Raw genomic sequence first — 24,368 nt, forward strand, 5'->3', positions numbered from 1 at the left:
ATTAAAGTCACAAATTAGGGCAAAATTCCAACCAGCTACTTCCAAGCTCACTTTGAGTTAACTCTGAGAAATATCCAATCATGCCAAGCCCTTTAACCTTCTTTTAAACTGGTAACTCTTCTAACGTTAGCTGTTCATTTACCGTAACAACTCAATCTTTTTCAAGGAACGAAAATTCCTAAAGTTCGTACAAAAGGACATGGAAAGCATGTACATAGAAGAACTAAAATCTTCGGTCAACCTGCTCATGGCTAACCTAGAGAGCCTTCCAGTGGCAAAGGGAGGCCCAGAGTTTAAACTGCAGAAGTTGAAGCGGTCCCAGAACTCCTCCTTTCTGGATATTGGAGACGAAAATGAAATTCAGCTCTCTAAGTCGGATGTCGTGCTGTCATTCACGTTAGAGGTGAGAAAATTATGGAGCCATTGGGAATCCATATACTGTTATAATTTTTAATTAGGTGCTGCCAAATTGTTAAATGATTTGTTATCTTGTTGACATTTGCATCAAAGACAAGAATGAATGTATTTGCTTTGGAGTTTTTGCCACGAGCTGCTGACAGCTGTGACTGAATGGAATTGAAACCAACGTGGATCTTGATTTGGTTCAGTGGGTGCAAATGAAGCAAGCGATTAGTCACAGTCCATTTCTTTTGGTGCAGAGTGACAGATTTGACATTTCTAGTGCTAATTTGATAGTTGAACTATTGGAATTGAGAGTGTGAAGAATGGAAGTGTCGTTTTTTTGTCTGGCCATTGGAAATGCGTTGAATTGTGGTAAATTACCGGGAGAGAAAAAGACAAACACAAGTCAGTTGCTGTTTAATTGCAGGATTACTCTTTCCCAATGTTCATGAAGCAGAATTCCAGTAAGTTGTTGGAGAGAGGAACACAGTAAGAAAGATGTACATAGCTTAAGATATCCAGGCCTTCATCGTTGACCTCCAAATTTAGCTGGGATGAAGTTCAGTAAAGATAAGAAAGGGACTTCAACTTTTATCTCATAAGTTAATTGTGTAGTAACAGTATGCATTGTCTTCATTAGCTTAAAGACATATAATGAGGTAGATAAAACTGGACATGCTCACTGTCACTCTCAGTTTTGTGTAATTGCAACATATAAAAAGCTGCAAATAGAATCTAAATCACTCTGGGGGTGGGGGAGGGACATGGTACCTCTATTAACTTTGCACTTCTCCAATGGAAAGGTTTCTTCAAGAACAATAGCAATTGGTCAAACCCCGTAAATTTTGGGATTCCTCAGTGACGATTATTGGGGTAGTGACTCATAAAGCCCAAGAAGAATTTCAATAAAGTCATCTGTGTGGATCATCACATGGATTGGTGGGGAAGTTCATTGTTGATGCAGGTACAGCAGGCAGTGAAGAAAGCTAATGGCATGTTGGCCTTCATAACAAGGGGAGTTGGGTATAGGAGCAAAGAGTTCCTTCTGCAGTTGTACAGGGCTCTGGTGAGATCACACCTGGAGTAATGTGTTCAGTTTTGGTCTCCAAATTTGAGGAAGGACATTCTTGCTATTGAGGGAGTGCAGCGTAGGTTCACGAGGTTAATTCCCGGGATGGTGGGACTGTCATACGTTGAAAGATTGGAGCGACTGGGCTTGTATACACTGGAATTTAGAAGGATGAGAGGGGATCTGATTGAAACATATAAGATTATTAAGGGATTGGACACGCTGGAGGCAGGAAACATGTTCCCGAAGTTGGGGGAGTCCAGAACCAGAGGCCACAGTTTAAGAATAAGGGGTAGGCCATTTAGAACAGAGTTCAGGAAAAACTTTTTCACCCAGAGAGTTGTGGATCTATGGAATGCTCTGCCTCAGAAGGCAGTGGAGGCCAAGTCTCTGGATGCTTTCAAGAAAGAGTTAGATAGAGCTCTTAAAGATAGCAGAGTCAAGGGATATGGAGAGAAGGCAGGAACGGGGTACTGATTGTGGATGATCAGCCATGATCACATTGAATGGCAGTGCTGGCTTGAAGGGCCGAATGGCCTACTCCTGCACCTATTGGCTATTGTCTGTTGTCTATTGTCTATTGCCTTTAGTCCTGTTCACTCTTCTATAGAATCCAGAGTGCAAGGAATCAGAAACTACTATATTTTGAAATTCAGTCATAACCGGGCTTTTCCTGAAACAACAGGGTTTTAATTCATTAATAAGTGTGAGCAGAATATTTTCCATTGTAATAGAGCAGCTCAGCAGAATGGGTTCTCTTTATTATCATTTCATCATCACGTTTTCATGGTCGTTCCTATTCCTTTGGACAGGCAAAGATTATTTATTTTAAGACTGTTAGGTGTGAATTACGTTTTTGCACTGAAAGGTAAATTATATAGTCATGGTATCAGTCAGAATTGAAACAATCCCTTCAGCCTATCATGTCCAGGCCACCCATTACGTCTATCTGTATTAATCCTCTTTGCTCTTGTGACCACATCCTCTTCACAGTTTGCAATCATCTTCCAAGCGCCATACCTCACCAGGAGCTGACTGCTGTTGTACATTTCGCAGTTGTTCCTCGCCTTTTTGCTCTGTCCATCCCTGCTCCTGGTTCCCCCACACAGTCTGCTTAGGTCATCACACTTGGAGATTCGCTTTAAGCCTTTTGAAGGCAACTTTTTTTTTAACACAATTGGGCTGGCCTAGAAATGTCACTTAGACTTTTCCTGTATTGTTACCGAAAGTACATCGAACTGTTCATAGCATTGACTCAAGAGAATGCCATGCCCTCTTTGCAGTTCTTCATGGAATTGGTGGTGATAAAAGGAGTTCTTCAGTCTGCCAAGTGTCTCTTTGTCTTTAGGCAGACATCAAGTTGCTTGACGAAGGGTCTCAGCCTGAAAGATTGACTTTTTATTCATTTCCATCGATGCTACCTGACTGGCTGAGTTCCTCCGGCATTTTGTGTGTGTTGCTTTCCATAATTAGTCAAATACCAGGAGGATCTGAATATGTGGTTCCAGTCCTTCTTTGAGGCATGCTGCACCACTTTATTCTCCTCAAAAGATCATAAGAATGAATGCCGTATCTAACATGCCCACTGCTGGATGAGCCTGCTCTCCATTCAGCAAAACTCATGCCATGTTGGCAGCAATATCTGCCTTTCTGTCATATGTAACCATTTCAGTCTTTTCAGTCAATTCATTGGCCCAAGAGCTAATTGTAGCAAGGAGAGTATGCTGAACGAAGAGGGGCAAGTTTTGTCTGAGATATTTGCTCCTTCAAGGAACTAACTGCGGTGAATAACAATTTCTTGAAACCTAGAAATGAGAAGGAATTGTTCAAAAATTAAAATTAGGTACGGTATCAGGTCCATGATTTTCTTATAGATGAACTGCATTTTCATACCTTTAGACAGCTGGCCTATCACACAGATGATGCTGTGGAGCAGTAGGCTGCTCAGCTCTGTCAATTTGCTTTCCTTGACAGAAAAGGAAATGTTTGAGGCCAGAGTGAAGAGCAGAGATATGTAATTACATGGATTGAACAGCAAGGGGGATATTACCATAGTAACTGAAGTGCTGCTAAATCCTGATTAACACTTAACAGTATTCCCATGAATTGCAGCATTAAAATCAAGATTTGTTAAGCTATAGATAAATAAAAGTACCCAGCATAACTGTTTGTATTTCTGGGCTGATTTGAGCCTTTGTTCAATCAGCTGAAATAGAAATATGTGTATAATTGTCATTACTGCTATATTTGCACACTTTTACCAGTAGCTGCTTTCTCAACAGCTTCCCTCACTCGAAGCTTTGAGACCAAATCATCCTTGATTGCAAAGCCGACAGAGCAAATGTGCCCCAGAACAAAAATTTCAAAGATCAATTTACTATTGACAGAACCCGAGGTGCTAATGCTGAAGTAATTTCTGGCAGAGGCAGTTACGGACACGTGGAGTTTGTTGGTGATGTTAGGTACAGTGACAGGGTAGAGGGTAGAAATTTCAGGATGGTGCCCTTTAAATTTTTTTGTTCTGCCAGAGAGCTGTACAAGTTCATGTGAAAGTGTCACACAATTTGGATATCTTGGAGGGCCAATAGACTCTATGTACAGGTTTACATAGTCACTAAGAGTGGCCTGGTCTTTAGAATGGAGCATATCTGTGTGCCCGATCTCCAGATGGTGAGTAGCCAGTGTGTTTGCTGTCCATCTCGCATTGAATTTTAACCTTTTCATTTACTGTCTTCTACTGGATTGTCTAATTGTGCATAGACCAACTCAAACAACCTGGGTGCGTTTCCACAGCCTGGAAAAATAGTGTGAGGCATTGGGTTTTATATCTTGCCAGATCCATTCCAGACCATCCTTCTGCCCCTGCACTTCTCCCTGCTGCCCACTCCCACGTGGCTCTTTCTATCTTGCTTCACTTGCTCTGCCTGATCTGGCTTCACTTTCCCTAGTGAGACGGCTCGTCAACTCTTCATATTTTGCATTCTACTTCCAAGCCCCTTGTGGCCCTTTGATGCCATGCATTCTCTGATATGATCCCCTTCACCCTGTCCATCTATTCCTGGTGCACCCTACATAATCCACTGGGACTACACTCTTTCAGGACAGCTTGTGTTCCAGTTTGCCGGCTCCTTTTCATGCCACCCTTTTACCTATCCACATTAATACTGTTTACTTCCACGTCCACACCCTCTCTACAAAATGTCCTTCTTCCCCCTGTGGCCAATTGCTGTAAGAATGCTTTGGTAATTTACCCCTTAGTGTCGTCCACTACTTCATCATGTCCCGTCAGTCACCTTACGTACAGACATTCCTGTGCCTAGTATCACTTTTGGGATACACAATCTATCCATGTATACAAGCTGTCTTATGTATTTATATTTATTGTGTTTTATTACTATTGTGTTCTTTATGTTCTTTTTGTGCTGCCTCAGATCCAGAGTAACAATTATTTCATTCTCCTTTACACTTGTGTACTGGAAATGACATTAAGCAATCATGAATGTTGAATCCATCCCAACATGCACCACTGGTCCTTCACCCTTTCTGGTCCGCTTGAGCTCCATGCTGCTGGGTCCGCAGACTGTTAATACTTCATCCTCCCTGTGGTGCTAACTCCTTCACCCTGCACCTCTCCAGACTTTATAGTCCATTTATTATCACCCTGTGGCCAAGTCTTTTTGTAAATTCTCAGATTAGTTGCCCTTCACCCTGTCCCTATATAATCCTGGTTCACCCTACGCTGTCTGCTGCGTCTGTGCCCCAAGTGGTTCGATCGTGCGTCATCTTGCTTTCTTTAGCAGTTCATGATTCACACTTTGATCATGCTGCATGCAATTACTCCCGTTTATCCCTTCACACTATCCATCATTGTTCCTATATGTTTTGCAAGACCATCACCCTTCCAAGTCCACTTGCGTTCTGTTGAATAACCTAGGTCCATTTCTGAAGATTGGGAATATTGTGTGTTCCAATTCATAATATATCATAACATAGCACTGCAGTGGAGTTGCTAGCATAATTTTACTGTATATTGTATACTGTATAATGCTTCAATCTATGTATATGTAATAAATACCTTTGCAGAAGAAACCAATATTTGATGCTCGAGTAGAATCAGTCCCTGTGTCAGGAAGGATGGCTTTCCATCCATGGTCGCTTTTACAAATTAAGAATCAATATATGCCTCGAGGAGTGAAATTATTGAGAAGCAGAGTAATTAACTTTACCTTTTCCTTCTGTAGAGTAGTTTTCACCTGAAGCTGATGCAGAACTGATTTAGTCTGTTGTTGCTCCTACCTATATGTTTGCAAACACAACCAGCAATTTCTTCTGAATTGGTCTGAGGAGTATCATAGTTAAGTACAAATCCTCATGCATTATATTTCCAATGAAGGAAAATGGTTTAGGATATCTGAGGTAGAATGCAAAGTTTAGTTGAAATATTTCTCTGAAGATCAGTCTATAAACTTGGTATCTGTGCCCACTGGCTGCTCCCTCGTTGTTTCTGCGCCTGCTTGCTGTGGTTCCCCAGGGGATGTTTAGTCCAGAGAAATTAGAGTTAGCAACCCTCTAACCTCCTCTCTTAGCATCCTCTGGCCTCCACTCTCAGCAGCTCTTCCAATCAAGTACAGGGAAACATCACTGGTGAAAGCATCAGTTCCATTATGTCCAGGCAAATTGTCTTAAAGAATGAGGAAGTGTCTGCATTTTGAAAATTCTTACCAAGCCTGAAGTTTCCTCCTTGCATTTTCAGATTGTTATAATGGAAGTACAAGGGCTGAAATCAGTGGCCCCGAATCGCATTGTGTATTGCACTATGGAAGTGGAAGGTGGAGAAAAGCTTCAGACTGACCAGGCAGAAGCTTCAAGGCCACAGTAAGTCATGCGGTTTTGGTCTTGCACACTCATTTTTACCCACCCAACACTCACAATGCCAGAGGAGCTGAACGGGCCAGACTGCATCCATAGAGAGGAAAGGGGCAGTCAGATCTTTCATCAGGACTGGAAAGAAAGGGGAGAGAAGCTACAATAAAAAAAGGTGGGAGAAGGAGTGAAGAAATGCTGGCATGTGATAGGTGGAATCAGCTGAGTAGAGGGATGACAGGCTGGTGAAGAAGGGGTGAATGGGAATGATACAAGAAGCTAGAAGCTGATAGGTGAAAATGACAAAGAGCTGAAGAAGATGGACTCTGATAGGACAGTGGACCATGGAATAAAGCGAAGGAGGTGGGATGGGGAACCAGAGGGAGGAACGTGTGGGTTGTTGGCAAATTGAGAGAGTAGGAGAGGGGAAAGAGAACAGGTAATGGGGCCAGGAAGATAAGAAAAAGCAAAGGGCATGGCAGAGAAAGGTGGTTGCTGAATATTGTAGAAAGTGATGTTCATGCTGTCGTTGGAGACTACCAAGATGGAATATGAGGTGCTTTTCCTCTAAATCTGTATATAGCCTCAACTTGGCAGTAGAGGAGGCCAAAGACAGACATGACAGTGTGGGAATGGGATGTGGATGGCCATCAGGAATTCCTGGCTGTTTTGGTGGACAGCAGTGCTGGGTGACAAAGTGATTTTCCTCAATCTCAGTCGGGCCTCACTGACACAGAGGAGGCCGCGCCGGATGCAATGAGTGAACTGATGGATTTGCAGCCCTTTCTAAGGTGGTGAGGGAGGAGGTGCAGACACGAGTATGGTGCTTAATGTGGTTGCAGTGATAAGTACCTTAAGTTGGATCGGTGGGACGAGCTGAGCAGGCAGGGGATCATGGAGAAAGCGATACTTGAAGAAAGCAGAGAAGGGAAGATGTGCACGATGCCAGGAGCCTGTTGGAATTTGCGGAAGTTATTGAGAATGATACGTTGGATGGAGAGGCTCGTGAGGTGGTAAGCAAGGACAACGGAAACCCTTGTTCTGTCTGGAGAGAGTGGGGATTGTTGAATTACATGAGTACCAATTTGTGGGAAATGGAACAGATGTGCATGAAGACTTCAAATTGGTTGGGAGGTGCGGAGCCACGACTGCCTTCCTTGTCTGCTCGTCTCACCTCACAGGTCTCCACATCCAACATTTCATCTCCATAACCTACACCATCTCCAACAGGATCCTACCGTCAAGTACATCTTCCTCTCCCTTCGCCTCTCCACTTTCCCCAGGGACTCCCTTCCCTGCTTGTCCCACCCCACAAGCCTCCGCATGCAACACATCATTCTGCCATGTCCAATAGAATCCTCCCCCCAGACAAGTCTCTCTGTGACTCCTTTGTCTACTCATCCCTCACCGCTGATCTTCTCCAGGCACTTATTTATCTCCAGCACTGTGCTAAGTGCTGCACTTGCCCCTCCATCTCCTCTCTCACCACTACTGAGGGCCTTAAACAGCCCTTCCAGGTGAGGCAGTACTTAACATGTGAATCCACAGGTGTCATTTTTGGCATCCGATGCAGCCTCTTCTACATCGGTGAAGCCTAACACCGACGGCAGGGAATGCTTTGTCAAGTCAGCTCTTGCTCCATCCATCCCGCACACATTTTTATCTCCCCACTTTCCAATCCGGATGGAGGGTATCAACATGAAATGCAGATTGATCATTATTGTCCTTTGATGTTTCTAAACCATCAAGTTCAGCCAGCATCTTGTGAGTTGCTCCAGACTACAAGCATCTGCATCTACTCTTACATCACCATCATTGTCCATTAGCTCTCATTGCATAAAGCCCAACATGATGTTTATAAATGTTTCATCAGTATTAATACATTTTACAGTCAAGTGGGGCATGACTTACTCCACAAGTTGTAATATTCTTGCAGTTGTCATGTACAAAACATCTATAATCTATATTAATGCCAATTCATTTTTTCCCTCATTTTATTCTGTACTGAAATGATGCTGCTGCAAAAAAACTAACTTTAATAGCACTTGTACTTTGTGAATGCTTGTCTATGACAACAAGTTAAACTTGAAATCTCCTCCTTCAACAAATAGGCTGGAACTTGAAACCACGTGGTGCCTGTCACTGGTCCTTACCTTTAGTTCCATTTTTATCTTGGATTTCCCCATCTGCTTTGCAGATTTCGGTTCAGCCTTTATTTGTATTCAAACTGTAACTTCTTTGTCTTAGCATAATTTTATGAATGTCCTCTGGTAACTTGATGGTGGTTCTTTTCAGATTAGGCTAATTGAACAAGCATTTTGCTTGTTTTCTCCCTCACCCTCTCTCGCTCTTTCTCTATTTTGTTCCCTCCCTGCACACTCTCCCCGCAGACTCCCCCCCTCCCTGCCTCCCCCATCCCACATCCAAACTCCCACCCTCACTCTCTCCTCAACCTCCCTCTTCCCCTTTTCTTTTATCCCCTCTTACTCTTGTTTTCCACTTTTTCTCCCTCCCCCTGCCGTGGAAATTCCAAGTACCCTTAGCCTAATGGTAGCAGCATATCTGTGGCACCAACCGAGATAAGGTACCTCAGTAAAAATTTCTTCTGGGTCTAGACTAATCGAATTAACATCACTATTCACTGCATAAACTTGCTGAACCATCATGTACGTGTGTGTGTGTGAGAAAGAGGTATTTGTGAACTCTCGTATCAAATGATCCCCAAATTCTTAGAAAGCAAAGTGTCAATAAGCCCTGGAGTATAATGATGGCATAGTCAAGGCAGTTGTAAAGAGCAGTTACCCTTTGTTAAACATAGCATTCAAACTGTTTAATTTAGAATTTTTAATTATATCATCTGGATGGAAGAGCATGCAGGTCTCTCAATGCACATTGAATTAGTTTACATTGCTCACTAATTAAACAAAGTATTGCACTTTTAATGTCTGTGTTGAATAGAAACAGAAACTAGAGCAAAGAGGTCAGCTGGATCATGTTGAAGTTCAGTATTAAATGTAAATTTTCTTTTTTGTGTCAATGATTTATATAACAGTGGCTTTTCAGAATGATGCATTATATATGCCCCATTCTTTATTTGATTGCACAAACCAGTTCCGGCGATTGCAAAAGGAAAACATCAATAAATATTTATAACATGAGAAAGACTGCAAATGCTGGAAATCCAATGCAACACACTCAATTTGCTGGAGGAACTTAGCAGGTCAGGCAGCATCTATGGAAATGAATAACCAGTCGACATTTTGGGCCAAGACCCTTCCTTAGGACTGGAAAGAAGGGGGACACCAGGATATAAAGGTGGGGGGAGGGGAAGGAGGATAGCTTGAAGGTGATAGGTGAAGCCAGGTGGGTTGGAAAGATAAATGGCTGGAGAAGAAGGTATTTGATAGGAGAGGAGAGTGGACCATAGGGAAAAAGGGAAGGAGGAGGTGACTCAGGAGGTAGTGATAGGCAGGTGAGTAGAGGTAAGAAGCCAGGGTGGGCAATAGAAGGACAGGGGAGGAGGAGGGGAAAAAATTTAACAGTAAGAAGAAATCAGGTTGGCTCCCCAAATGGAATAAAAGGTGTTGCTCTTCCACCCTGAGGTTGGTCTCACCTTGGCACAAGAGAAGTCCATGGTCCAACATGTCAGAACAGGAATGGGAGTTGAAATTAAAATGGTTGGCCACCAGGAAGTCTGCTGTGCTCCATCAATATTCATTTATTTAATCGTTATTTTATTAACAATTAGTTATCAGGGTAAAGGCCCTCCTTTTTTGTTATTCAGTTCTTCACAAGACACACAACTCCAGAATGCTTATTGTGTCTGAGGCTAAGGACTTGAAAATTCAAAATAAATTTATTATCAAAGTACATATATGTCACCATATACAACCCTGAGATTCACTGTTTTCTGGCCATAATCAATAAATCTGTAGAATAATAACCATAATAGAATCAATGAAAGACTGACCAACTAGGGTATGCAGCCAAATTACAGAAGACAACAAATTTCAAATACAAAAAGAATAAATAATAATAATAATAATTATAAATATGTAATAAATATTGAGAACATAAGATGAAGAGTCCTTGAAAGTGAGTCCATTGATTGTGGGAAAATTTCAATGATGGGGCAAGAGAAGTTGAGTGAAGTTATATCCTTTAGTTCAAGAGCCTGATGGTTGAGGGGTAGTAACTGTTCCTGAACAGCGAAAAGAGAACATATCATGGATGATTTGTGTTAAGTGCTACAGCCATAAGCAGAGGACTGCTGCAGAAACTCTTGGTTAATAATTATAATTTATTCTAATATTTCTACTCCTTCAGATCAACTGACTTCTCTTTGGAACAGGGTTAAAAACTTTTAGGAAATTATTTTCATTTATAAAAGGCTTTAATGATCCATCTCTACTGCAGTTCCTTTACCTTCTCCATGATCATTGGATGCTTGTGAAATCTAGTTCAATTTCTTTGGAGACTGACTGATTTAATCTTGCTTCATGAAAGTTTTGTTTAGTAATATTTTATCATAATATCCTGAAGGATTTTAGTTTGATGACCCAGAATTTACAAAGAAAAATTACAGTGATATTGTCAGTACTCACTGGGGGAAAACAAATTCATCTTTTGGAATATGCAAGTATGCAGTTAAACACAGGAGTCACACAATGATACAGCTAGATGAACTGCTGCCTCACAGTTCCAACAACCCGGCACGTTCCTGACTTATGGTGCTATGTGCGTGGACTTAGGAATTGGTTTACTATGGACACATCTACCAAGATAAAATGAAAAGCTTGTCTTGCATACTGTTCATACAAATCAAATCATTACACTGTACATTGAGGCCAAAAATATTAAAGCAATAACAATCCAGAATGAAGATGTAGTGTAGTTTGTGGGTCAAGAATCAATCTTATTGTACTAGGGAATTATTTAATAGTTTTGTAACAGCAGGGTAGAAGCTGTCCTTGAGTCTGGTGCTTGGACTTTCAGGCTTTTGTATTTTCAGCCTGTTGGAAGAGGAGAGTAGGGAGAATGGCTGAGGTGAGTACATGATTTTCCTGTGACACTGGGTGTCCAGCTGCTCCAGTTTCCATCCACATTGGAGGTGAACTGGAATATTTCCTCTAAGTTATTTTGCACAGCTGTGCGGACCGGCCATTGCTCTGAGCAGGAAATTTTTACACGGCCTGAGAAATGCATGGCAATGTAATTTTTTTTTGTAATATGCATATTGCAGTGTTGGCGTTCAGCAGGCTGATGGTTTATTAACAATGAGCTACCGACTTCCATTCTGTGTTTATTGTTGCAATTTGTAACAGTGTTATAACTTGAAACATTAACAGTATAAATACGTTGAAGCTCTAAAATGTCTCAAAGTAAAGGTGTGGTACGTTTATTATTTAGAAAATTTATAAATTATATTCATCAACACATTAATTACAGGGTATTTCACAGTTAGCATAAATTCAACATTATGTTAGCATAATTTTAAAATTACATTGACATTATACAAAAGAAAATTCCAGCTGTATGGTAACAAAGGCCATGTGCACAGGAGCATTTCAGTTACTGTGTGGTCATGCAACTTAGAGGGAACAGTGGTTAAATGCCACTATAAATGGCGCCTAATGTGTAGGTGAGTAGTTCAGTGTCTGGTGGTGTTGGTATGAATGTTGGAGAATAAAATTGTACAAGTGTAGCGTAAGTGGGTGCATAATGGTTGTCATGACATGAAAAGGATGAAAGGCATGTTTCCATGTTATATGACTCCAAAGTCAGAGGCAGCTGTTGGTGATGCTTTGCTCCTCTATATGGTCTGACATTTTATAAGCTTCAGTCCGATCTCCTATCTTCTTTGTACTTCCACTCTGATCCCACCTTCTCCCAGACAGAATGGTAAGAGAGATCCCCATGTCCTTACATTTTCACTCTCCATATTCAGCATATTATCCTTTGGCATTTCTGTCAGCTGCAATGTGATCGCACCAGCAATTTAATCTTCATTCCACCCCTTTCCACCTTCCACAGGGACCACTTTGTCAGTGATGCCCATGTTCACTCATTCCTCCACACCATTCCCTCTCTTACCTGGCGCTTTCCTCTGCTTTCGCATTAGCTATACCACTTGTCCTTACACCTCTTCCCTCACTGCCATCCGGGGACCTCAACTGTCTGTCCAGGTGAGGGAAAGGTTCACAGGCACCTCCTCCGACCTTGTCTGCTGCATTCCCTTCTCCCAATGTGGCCTCTTCTATTTCAGCAAGACCAAGTGCAGACTCGGTGACTATTTCACAGAACACCTACACTCAGCCCACAGCGGCCATCCTGAGCTGACAGCTGCAAAACATTTCAACTCCCCTCCTCAATCTCATACTGGCCTGTCCACCCCTGTCCTTTAATGGAGAAATGCAAACTGGAGGAACTATATCTTACTTACCACCTGGGTAGTCTGCAACTCAATGACATGAATACTGATTATTCCAATTTTGGGTAACCCTCCACTCTTTTTTTTTCTTCTTTCTTCCTCTTTCCACCCCTCCCTTTCTTCCTCCTCTTGTTCTGCTGATTCTGCCATCTTTTTGTTCCCTTCCACCACCTCTGATCCCTTCCCTCCCTCCCTCCATTCATTCATTCCATGCACAGGCTCCCATCCCCCCACCACCACTTATCCAATTATCGTTCACTTTCCATTTCCTTCTAATGGTTTCAGAATTCAGCACTGGAATTCCTGCTTATCTTAGTAGCTGGCTCCAATCTTCTCCCGCATTTTGTTCCACCTGTTGGTTTTTGTCTACCCCTCTCTTTCTTTGCCTCCGTCTAACACCAGTCAGTCTTTCAGCTCCATACCTGCTCACCTGCCCTACCTGACACTTACGGCCTGTCCCCTTACACCCTTCCTCAGTCCACCAATTGCCCTGAAATCCTTTCTTAGCACACCTCTTCCCCTTTCTATATTGGCCACTTACATCCCCACTCTCAGCCCCAGTGCAGGGTTTCAACCAGAAACCTTGGCATTTTTATTCCTCCTACCAATGCTGCTTGACATTCTGAGTTCTTCCAGCAGATTGTACGTTGCTTCAGATTCCAGCATCTGCAGTCTCTTGTGTCTTAATGGACAGTGTTGCTTGAGATGAACACTATCTCTTTTGCCACAACATGGTAGATCTGGGGGACTGCTGTTTTTTTTTTGTCCCTGTGATTTTGTCTGTTTCTTTGTGAAGCTTACAAACTGTTTGGAGCCACGCCGTGCATAAATAGAGCATGATGATAGCTTTAAAGCATTGCCTAATTTAGAGCACTCTCTATTTAAGAGACTACTAGAAAGGTATATGGAGGTATATGGGGGGGGTTATATGGGAAGCAGGGTTTAAGGGTCGGCACAACATTATGGGCCAAAGGGCCTGTACTGTGCTGTACTATTCTATGTTCTATGTCTCAGGAGCATGTGGAAAGAAGGAGAAATAGAATTCATTCATAGTGCACTTTCAATATCTTCATATGCTTTATAATCAGAAGATTCTTTAAAAATTTATAGCCCCCCAGTATTAGCTAGGTACCAAGCAATCCGATTCCAGCAAGATTTGGAGCAACACTCACAAAATGCTGGAGGAACTCAGCAGGCCAGGCAGATTTGCAGTTTTGTTTATGCTTCATAATGTGTTTGACAGACAATGATGTAAAGTCCAGTTTTCCTTGTATCACCCAACCATGCTTTTACGTAATAGCTTCAACTCGACATCTACTACATTAGTGTCTGATGCCAGGTTCAGCCAACCCACAACCCAGTCCTGAGACTTGCGAGCCAATCGTTTCTAAGCCTTCAGGAAATATCTCCAAGAAAAAATGGGACTTCCTTGAAAGCTCTAATGTCCTCCTTGGTAATCTCTCAGGAACTCTCTTTTCAAATGGTTTCTAAACCAAAATGTGGTTCTACCAACCACCAGATAGGTGAATCCTAACATGATGGCAAGACAGTCACAAATTGTCTCAATTTGCCTGAAACTTCAATGGCTTATATGATTACAAATGAAATGAGGCAATTCTTTATAGATTCCACTGTGAATCAGCTGAGCCCAGCTAATGCATCTGCTCTTTCTACGCATTACTCACGTATGAAAGTTGGAGAGTTGCTGTAGCAATTTCAAACGATGATGGCTGGCAACATAAGAGACAAGCTCAATCAGAGATGTTGCGACCATCCTCCAGTTTCAGTTGGACTGAAGTTGAGAACCAACATTTATCTACTGAATGGTAGGAAGAGTTTTGCTGACTGAAAGACCCTTTCCTGTTCCAATATTTTTTACCTACATTCTGATCCTGTGTCAGGAAATGTGACACTGATTATTATTTAAAGTTCTTGTTATTTTCCCTTTTTTATCTCAGCAAATCTAGAATTGAGCTCTTTGGAAGCAATTCTGTGAAATCAGTGCACTGGCTTCATTTTCTTAGTGCCGTTGTAGAATTAAAACAGGATGCATTTATTGCACCAATAACAGGCACTATTGGATGAAGAGATAGTGAAATTGTTTCTAGTGTGCAGTCAAATTAACAATAATTTGACAGTCAAATCACAGTCAAATTAACAATACATCATAGTAACTAGAGACAACTTCTATGTTCCTGTTTGTGGGGTCTAACAGAAGACACGGAGGCAGAGAATTCTTCTTTTAACTTGGCTGAGATTTTCCTTTGTCGTACACAATATGGTCACAACCTAAATTTGTTTTCATTTCTGCACCTGACATTAGTTTATTTCTTTTAATTACAATGTCATTGTCCACTGCTATACATAGACTAAATGGAGTATAATCATGAGGGGAAAACCTGAGTGCATTTAGAATTTTTGATGTGAAATCTTAAATTAACTCTAGATTTGATGGAAAGATAAGAAGTCATTATGAAGAGGCTCGTTGTTTTGAAGTTCCTTTAAACACAACCTGAGTTGCATTCATTTTCTGTGTAAAAAAAAAAGTGATGTGTTTTATTTAAGTGAGAAGCCCAGGCGAAAGACTAAGGCAGTTTTTCTTCAAAGTCTTAAAGACATAAGATGAAGAAGCTCAACAAACAGTAATTTTGTGACATCAGTTCTGTCTTTGAAAGTCTGCAGGTCTGTACAATGCAGGGAAAGATGAAGAAATTAATCAATATTGAATTTTCATTCTGTTTCACTTTACGTAATATTCTTCCCTCCTGGGATTTAGATACACATGGTGCATGAATGAAAAATTGGATTTGGATAAGTGTACTCCAGAAGGGGACTTAACAATTCACTTTTATAAAGCACCATTAAATAGTAAAGCATCTTAAGGTGCTTACCAAGATTATTGTCAAACAAAATTTGATAGTGGACTGTAAAGATGTTAGGAAATGTAGGTTTTAGCATGTATCTTGGAGATAAAGCATCAGAGAGGTTTGTGAAGGAAACTTCACAGTGTAAGGCCTTAGCAATTGAATACATGCCACCAATAGTTCATTGTCAATGACAAACAAGAGGCTAGAGGTGGATTTCCATGATTTTTTTGAACATTTAAAATCATTAAGGCTTTTCACAAATCTGGCTTTGCTTTTGTATTTGATTGGCAATGCCATGCCCTTATAACTGAGCATTTGATGAAATCAGCCCATAGGGTTGTGATGGGATGTATTTGGACTTGGGCTCAGAAGTCACGGAGATTGCCCTAAGACTGAAAATTACACACAAGAAAACCATGCAGTTTCTGTCACTGTTCCACCCTTCCGTCCCCCTCAACCCCTATCACTTGCCAGCTCCTTTCTCACTCCTCCACCTCACCTCTAAAATCCTAATCCCAGTGCAGGATCATGACCCGAAGCATCAACTAACACTTTGTTTCCACAGATGTGCTGAGATCTTCCAGCAGCTTGCTTTTTGCCCTAGATTCCTTCAGTTGCACTCTGTTGTGTCTTAAAAATATTTACTCACTTTACCTCTGCTGGATGTTCCTCAGACTTCAACTGAATTCTTATTTCTTGCCCTGCCTTTAGCTTTAGGCAAAAGTAGGTAGTAGTTTTATGCTGTATGAGAATCACAGACAAAAAAAGAAATCTGGGTAGACTCTTCAACTGACACTTGTAATGGAGGTCAATAAAACTCCTTCTTTCCAGTGGCCAGTGGAGGATAGTAGACTGGAGCAAAATTAATGTTGAAACATTGATCTTCTGCCATAATTGTCCAGATTTTGGCTACTTACGGCAAAAACAGTGGCGAGCCAATATCTCTAAGACATAATTAGCATGGCAAGTGCAGGTCTGGGGAAAAAATAAGAAAATTGATGATGAAAGTGAAAATTGGAATTTGTCAGTTTTGAGAGAATGAAGCAGATGACACCTCAGGAAAACATCAAAACATTTGTGCAGATTCAGCCAGTCACTTAATGGGTAGCTCCTGATGGGACAATAAAATTGTGTCCTCTGATTGCAAGATGATTTGGTTGGTGAGGCAGCCCTGGCTTTTGATTTTACTGGGGGTCATAACAGCACCTATCACAATACTGCATGTACACCTTTCCAGATGCATAACCTTGAAAAATAGTTACAAATACCAGAAACAGTAGGAATATGTTTGGCAATTAAACAACACTGGATATCAATCATCCTGACATGCCTGATTTCATAGAGAGTCTTTGAAAGCATAACATGTTGTTATTGGGCAATTTTTAAGGAACCATCTTGTCTGAGAGGATGCAGTGCAGATTCACTGAGATCTTGTCAAGGCTGAAATGTTTTGTTTATGAGGCAAAGCTGTCCAGGACCAGAGGGCATAGGTTTAAGGGCATACTCAAGAGACAGCACCGGAAGAAGGCAATATCTTTTATTAAAGACGCTTACCATCCAGTAAATGCCCTCTCCTCATTACTGTCATGAGGGAGATCCTGGAGTCTGAAGGATTACACTCAATGTTTTAGGAACAGCTTCTTCTTCTACAACATCAGATATATGACTGATCCATGAACAGTACTTCACTGTCCAAGTTCAAGTTTAATTGTCATTCAACCATACATGAATACAGCCAAAAGAAACAGTGTTACTCCAGGATCAAGGAGCAAAATGCAGTCATATCAATTATATCAACCGTCATACACTGCACGAGGCACATATAACACATATAAGATAGCAGTAAAATACAGTTACACAAAAAAAAATATAATCCAAGTTGCTGAATCCATGAATGTTGCAACAGTCTGCAGTTGAACACAATACAGCTTGTCTTCTGCTGAGTGAACACTGGGGGCAGCACCGACTCCAGCATGGACATACAACTCTGATGTCCCCTTCTAGGTCCTCACTACAACCACGTAGCTCTCCTACTGTCCGCCAGTAAACCAGTGAATCAAGCTTGCGGCATTCCATATTAACAATGTCCAACAGGGTCTTGCGATCACAAGAAAAGTGACTAAGATTATCTCTTGGCATTAGACTCCACAGCTCCTTCAGACACCCACTCTTAAGCCTCTCTGTCAGAGGCAGCATCACAGTCTGCACCAAGTCCAGCTCCTTCCTCCACTGATGAGCGACTCGCTGATGTGATGGATCTGCAGCGCTTTAAGTTCTTAATGTCCAGCAGGGTCTTGCGATTGTAAATATATGTTTGATAAAAAACAACTCCTCTGGTTGGCCCCATAGGGGCCGTTGTGTTCGAGTGATGGTGCAAAGTAATGGGAACAATTTATTTGTATATTAATTTATTTAAAAAATCATGTCTTTGCGCTGAACTGCAAATACCACACAATGAATTTCAAGTTCTGTAAGTCAGTGATAATAAACCTGATTCTGATGAGTAAGAAGTTTAGAGGGGATTGGAGGAAGAATTTATTCACCCTGAGGGTGGTTGCAGTTTGGATTGACTGCTTGAGAAGATGGGAAGCAAATGCTCTCACAAAACCAAATTAGCATCTGGATGGGCATTTGAATTGCATAGGTAGAAAAGGCTATGGTCCAGGTGTTGGGAAATGGGATTAGGGTAGTTGAGTACTTCAGCACAGACGTGTACTGTGCTGTATAACTCTGACTTTATTATGGCCAACCAGACAAACACATATCTTATATCAAGCCCTGTGAATGCAATGCACTTTGGACAGTCTGTCCCTGTAATGCATCAGGTCTCCCAAACATTTTTGCATTTAGTCTCTTTTAGCATGTGCACATCTATCACCTGGTAGGCAGCAAAGCATCCTTTATGGTACCTAACTTATCTGGTATCCACCCATTGATTCCTTTTGTAGACAGTGTCTTATGCAGCTTATGGTGCTAAAATTAAACTAAATTTGACACAAGTGGCAAAAATAAAAATTAAGGAAATAATACATATTTTGAAACATTTGAGTTGTATTGCTGCCTGGCAACTTTCAAGCTGTGCTTGGAATGAGTGTTCTTCACACCAGACACAGAAATGGAAATATCAGTGAGCCACTGACTTTAGATTAATGTTAAACAAAGTGCCCACTGTTCAAAGATGGTCCTTTTAACTAGCTATTAAGGTAGCAATTCGGCACTTTAGTAGCAAAGAAAGCATTTGCTTATTCCATACACATAATTGTCTGCTAACCTGAGGGCACTGCCAGGGTGAAAAATGTGTCTCAGATATTTGTAAGAGTAGGGAGGTTGCTGAATACATACTTTTAATATGTATTTAACATGCCAGCCCATTTTTGAAAGCTTTGTTGCAGGGATAATTGAATTTGAGGTCTAGTATTAGGTTTATCAACTTAAACAGCAATCCATCAGACATTAGATTTGGTTTTAATTTCTGGAGGTGGTGACTTATATGTACGAGGGATGATTGATAAGTTTGTGGCCTAAGGTAGAAGGAATCAATTTTTAAAAACCTAGTACATTTATTTTTCAACATAGTCCCCTCTGACATTAACACACTTAGTCCAGCGGTCGTGGAGCATACGGATCCCTTCTTTGTAGAAGTCGGCGTCTTGGACCTCCAGAAGTGGTCAAAAGCTGGGGTGATTGATAAGTTTGTGGCCTAAGGTGGAAGGAGATGAGTTATTAACTTCAAACTTTCTGCATAATTACTCAAAGAGTTGCCCGGCACTTGCATGCAACAAGAGCTGTATACTTCATCTCCTTCTACCTTAGGCTACGAACTTATTGATCACCCCTGCGGTCGACCACTTCTGAAGGTCCAAGACATCGACTTCTACAAAGAAGGAATCCGTATGCTCCACAACCGCTGGACTAAGTGTGTAAATGTAGGAGGGGACTATGTTGAAAAATAAATATGCTAGGTTTTCTAAAATTGACTCCTTCTGCCTTAGGCCATGAATTTATCAATCACCCCTTGTATTTGTAGACTGACATAAGTGAGGAAAATCATTATTCTTTCTGGTTGACTCTTTAGAGAATATACTGATGAATAAGCTGGCTGATGCCTTAGGTACTAGGTTCATATTGTCTCCCCTCACTGATCTTACAAAAATGAATCATTTCATATCTCTCTGCATTGAAATTCACTAGCTATGTGTCTGAACAATTTTTCAGTTTCTTAATGCCCTTCCAAGGTCTGTTGCTATCCTCCACGATATTTATTATATTTGCAGGCTTTGTTTTTTTTTGAGACCAAAGAGAGTCTCAAATCCAAATATCCAAATCATTAATGATTATCAAAGAGAGCAGGGGTCCTAATACTGGCCTTGTGAGACATTGCTGTATTCTTACCTTCAGTCTGTATAGCAATCATTCACCTCATCTCTCCTTTCTGTCCCTGAGCCAATTTTGTACTCACATTGCCAAAATTATAAGAACATAACACTGAAACAGGAATACGCTACTTGGTTCTATTCAATACTATTATGGCTGATCTTCAGACATCAAATATCAATGTTGCAGCCTTCAGTTTCCCAGTCTTTAAAAAAATGTAATGCTTCATTAAATACTGCCAATGAGCTGTCTCCACAGCACTCAAGACTAGAAAATTCCACTCCAGAGTAGAGATTCACCTCCCTCTGGGAAAAGAAGTTTCAATACACCTCAATTTTAAATGACTGCCCCTTAACCTTGAAACTGTGCCTGTTCTTTGGAGATTTTCTCGTGAGTGGAAACATCTTCACATCAGTGCAATTATGCTTATTTAGAATTTTGTACCTTTAAATTATGCCATCCTACGTTCTTGTATGCCTGAAGAATGTAGATATAATTTATGTAATACTCATGATAGAAGAATACCCTCATTACAGAGCCTAGCATTATGAATCTCTTTAGGACAATCTCTAATGCCACAATATCCTTTAAATAAGGGGAGCAAAACTGTGAACAGTAGTCCAGGTGTGACCTCACAAGGGTTTTGTACATAGTAACAAAGCTGATTCTAAACTCCAACTTAATTGCAGTTGGAGTTCATAATCTCTCTTCAAACATCCTTTTAGTCTTATGTGTATTTGTTAATGAGCATATTGTGTGTGTTTATTTTGAACTTTTCAAAATATGATGTGCATAATGTTTACAGCATTGACCTCATCAATCTGTTTAAGAAACTTTTGAGGAGAATCACATTGTCGAGACTGGTCGACTTTGACTAGTGCAGAAAAGGGTGTGTAAAAACTTTTGTTGAATAGCTCCCCATGATTGTGGCCATGGATGCTCAAATAAATTTTGAGTATGTCAAAATGAAAACCATGTTTGATGCCACTGCACTTCGTCTGTGCTTATGCACATCGTACAGGGGTGAGGAGCAGCAGCAAGATTGACAAGTTGCGTGGGCCGCGTACAATATTTAGCAATTGGGTTCAAGGTAAAATTTCAGTGCATAATTTCCAAAAATGTTACTTTCTGTGAAGAACTTATCTATAAATCCTGCTGTCATGCATTTCATTGCATGCCTGTAAAGATCCATGTCTATGGATAAGTGGAATTTCAATGGCTGAGTGTAAGGAACTCCTCTTGTGCCACACTGAGATTGCCCTCAGGGCGGAGGAGCAATACCTTGTATTCAGTCTAGGAAGCCTCCAACCTGATGGCGTAAATATCGTTTTCTCCTTCCAGTAAAAAAAATCCTTCCCCTCCCCTCCCCTCCCCTCCCCTCTTCTTCTATTCCCCACTCTGGCTTCATACTAATTCTCAACTGCCAATCACCTCCCCCTGTGTCCCCTCCTCCTTCCCTTACTCCTGTGATGCACTATCCTCTCATATCAGATACTTTCAACTCCAGCCCTTTACCTTTCCCACCCTCCTAACTTCACCTATCACCTACATATCCCTCTTTCCTTTTCCCCACCACCCACCTTTTTATTCTGGCATCTTCCCCCTTCTTTTCAGGTTGTGAAGAAGGGTCACAGCCTGGAGGTTGTGTTTCCAATTAGAGTGATTAGCCTCATCAGCTCAATTCATCTTAATAATATTATAAGCGGGACATCAATACAAAACAGCAATCTTCCTTTGGTTAAGATGAGACCCCCATGAGTCATTTGTGGTTTATATTTATTGTTTCTAACATTATAAACTTTTTCCCATTAAAACAGTACATAAGATTCTTAAACAATAACTGAGTACTCCCTAAATGCTTCAAATGTATTTCAGTTGTGCTTAATGTTTAATAAGAAATAGAATATTGAGTTAAATGTCAGCTACTTTCATTAAGAACTAACTATAATATTGATTCATAGCATAGCATAAACACTTTGCCTCTATCAATAGCAGTTACTGCTACAAATTTTCCCCATTACATCAGGTCTATTTAAGTTCTTTTTCACTAACAATGCCTCACTTGTAAGTGGAGCAAGTGTGCATATATTTGTGTATTTTTTTACCTTAAACAACTTGAGAGGCATGGTTTCCCACACACAAAGCCATCTTGACTATCCATAAACAGTCCTCACCTTTCCAAATGCAGGTAGATCCTGCCCCTCAGAATCCCCCTTGTAATTAGTTGGTATTAGGCGCAATTGTTGTAGTTATTTGTAGTTAGTGGAAGAAAATTCATGAATCTCATGGAAACTACAATCTTTTAAAAGATCTTTTTTCAATAAGCACTTGTTCTGCTGATTAGAATTGGAAGTTGTGTCGTTAGAGTGATGGATGAGAGGAATTAAACACCATCAAATGTAAAATGTGGGCTTATTACAGCTGCAAAGACATAATGTAATTACTGCACCTTGCTTCTCATTTAATTTCTTTGTTCTTTTGACCTTTTCTGCCCCACTTTGTTAGTTAGGTGGCTGCTAGTGCAATGCATAGTCAGACACAACAGCCAAAGGTAGTTTAAGTGCTAAGTATGGTAAACTGTTTGAGGATATTAAGCTTTTCTAAACTACAGGAGTTAGTTTCATTGCAGATACACAACACGTGGATTTAGTGTGATCTATTCATTATGCAGAAATGACTGTGTAAGGAAGTTTCATATATTGTGGATTATTATTTGAAATTGATATGACATCTTCCATGATGCGAAGACTGTTTAAGAGCTTCCAAGTACAAGAAAGTCTGTGGTTTGCTATTTTTCTTAACCCTGCCCCTCCTGAGTGTGTGTTAAAACAAATGTAAAATAATGTAAATTTGGTGATGGAGGTGGCATGTGAAATTATAAAATGTCATTCAGACAATGTGGCTATCACTGGCCTGCATTAGCTGACTCATCTACCAGGCCATTTTAGAGTGCAAATGAGAGTCATCTACATAGTGATGTCTTCACAAGGAACATCTTTGATTGTTACCATTCATGAAAGAGGGGAAATAAAGCCTGTTAGTTCGTGATTTAATAAGTCTTGATTTTTTGGTTAATGAGGAAGAAACAAATGTTATACCTAGAGCAGTATAATGCTGCGTGAGTTCTACCCTGCGTAGGGCATGTTTGCACAACAAGAGACCATTCAAATGCAGACCTTGAAATTGCACAGGCCATCATTTCAGGGAGATTTAGTGTTTGGCACTGCTGGACTAAGATTGCAGGGTTAGAGGGAAGGCACATCATTTGCAGGAGGCTGGGGTGACAAGTATCTCTGAGGCTTCTGCAGCTCAGACAGTGATAAGGTGTGAGACATTAAAGAATGGCGTTGATAAAATCATGTAGTTCTCCCCAAGTAACGGGGCTGGTCATGAAATTTCAAAGTAATTGAAAGCTTCTGTTGTTCAAGGACAGGGGCTGTTATCCTGGTTTACATCGCTGTCCTTCCCAGTGGAGCCCACATAGATCCTTTTACATGTACAAAGTTTCAACTGTATTTTGAATGAATCTGGGGAATTTTAAAAAAACAGCTCTTACAAGGATATCTCAGTTCGAGATTAGTATGGGTCCTATACCTTTTTTCACCTTTGCCCACATTTGAATGAATTGGTAAAGCTTGTCATTGAGAGTTCTGCTCCATGCAGCATCCGACCCTCTAACTCCTCTTCCCAGCAGATGCTTTTCATGGATGCTAGTAGATCGCTGGAATTCTCCATTCCAAAGGGCTGCGGAGACCAGATCATTTAAAACATTTAAAGGGGAGGTAAATAAACTATTGAAAGGACTGGGGAATTGAGAGTTGTGATGAACTGGCACAGAAGAGGAGTTGAGGCCAATAACAATCAGCCATGTTCAAAGCGAATGATGGGACAGGCCTGAGGGCCTGGTGGGCTACTTCTGCTCCTGCTGTTTTCTTGTGATGCTCTCAGCTTTATCGGGCCAGGAACTCTTGTGCCAGGATTGAGGTCAGACTGAAAATCAAAATGAGCAGCACCCCACTGATTTGCCATCCTTTGATGCATTGTTCTTGCGTTCCACTAATATTTCTAGGTAGGCGATGTAAATGCAGAGTTGCCGACACAGCTCAGCATATCACAAAAGCTAGCCTTCCTCCATAGACTGTCCATACTACTTGCTGCCTCAGTTATGACCTTCAGAATCAGGTTTAATATGTATTATGAAATTGGTTGTTTTGTGGCAGCACTACATTGCAATACGTAATAATAAAAACTAAATTACAGTAAGAGATATCTGTAAAAAATTCCATTGAGTAGTGCAAAAGGAGTTTTCATGGGTTCACTGTCCATCCAGAAATCTGGTGGGAGAGGGGCAGAAGAAGCTGCT

At 40.9% G+C, this 24,368-nt stretch overlaps 1 protein-coding gene across 13 annotated transcripts in view; it reads left to right on the forward strand.

Moving 5' to 3' along the window:
• cadps2 (Ca++-dependent secretion activator 2) overlaps positions 1-24,368 on the forward strand; it is a 669,949-nt gene that overhangs the window by 279,821 nt on the left and 365,760 nt on the right. For all 13 annotated transcript variants that reach the window (XM_073059126.1, XM_073059121.1, XM_073059123.1 and 10 more), the window contains exons 5-6: positions 167-403; positions 6,225-6,346. In XM_073059126.1, coding sequence (XP_072915227.1) covers positions 167-403; positions 6,225-6,346 — 359 coding nt within the window. The remainder of the gene's footprint in view (positions 1-166; positions 404-6,224; positions 6,347-24,368) is intronic.

The sequence above is a fragment of the Hemitrygon akajei genome, chromosome 10, assembly GCF_048418815.1.
Source record: "Hemitrygon akajei chromosome 10, sHemAka1.3, whole genome shotgun sequence".
NCBI lineage: Eukaryota > Metazoa > Chordata > Chondrichthyes > Myliobatiformes > Dasyatidae > Hemitrygon > Hemitrygon akajei.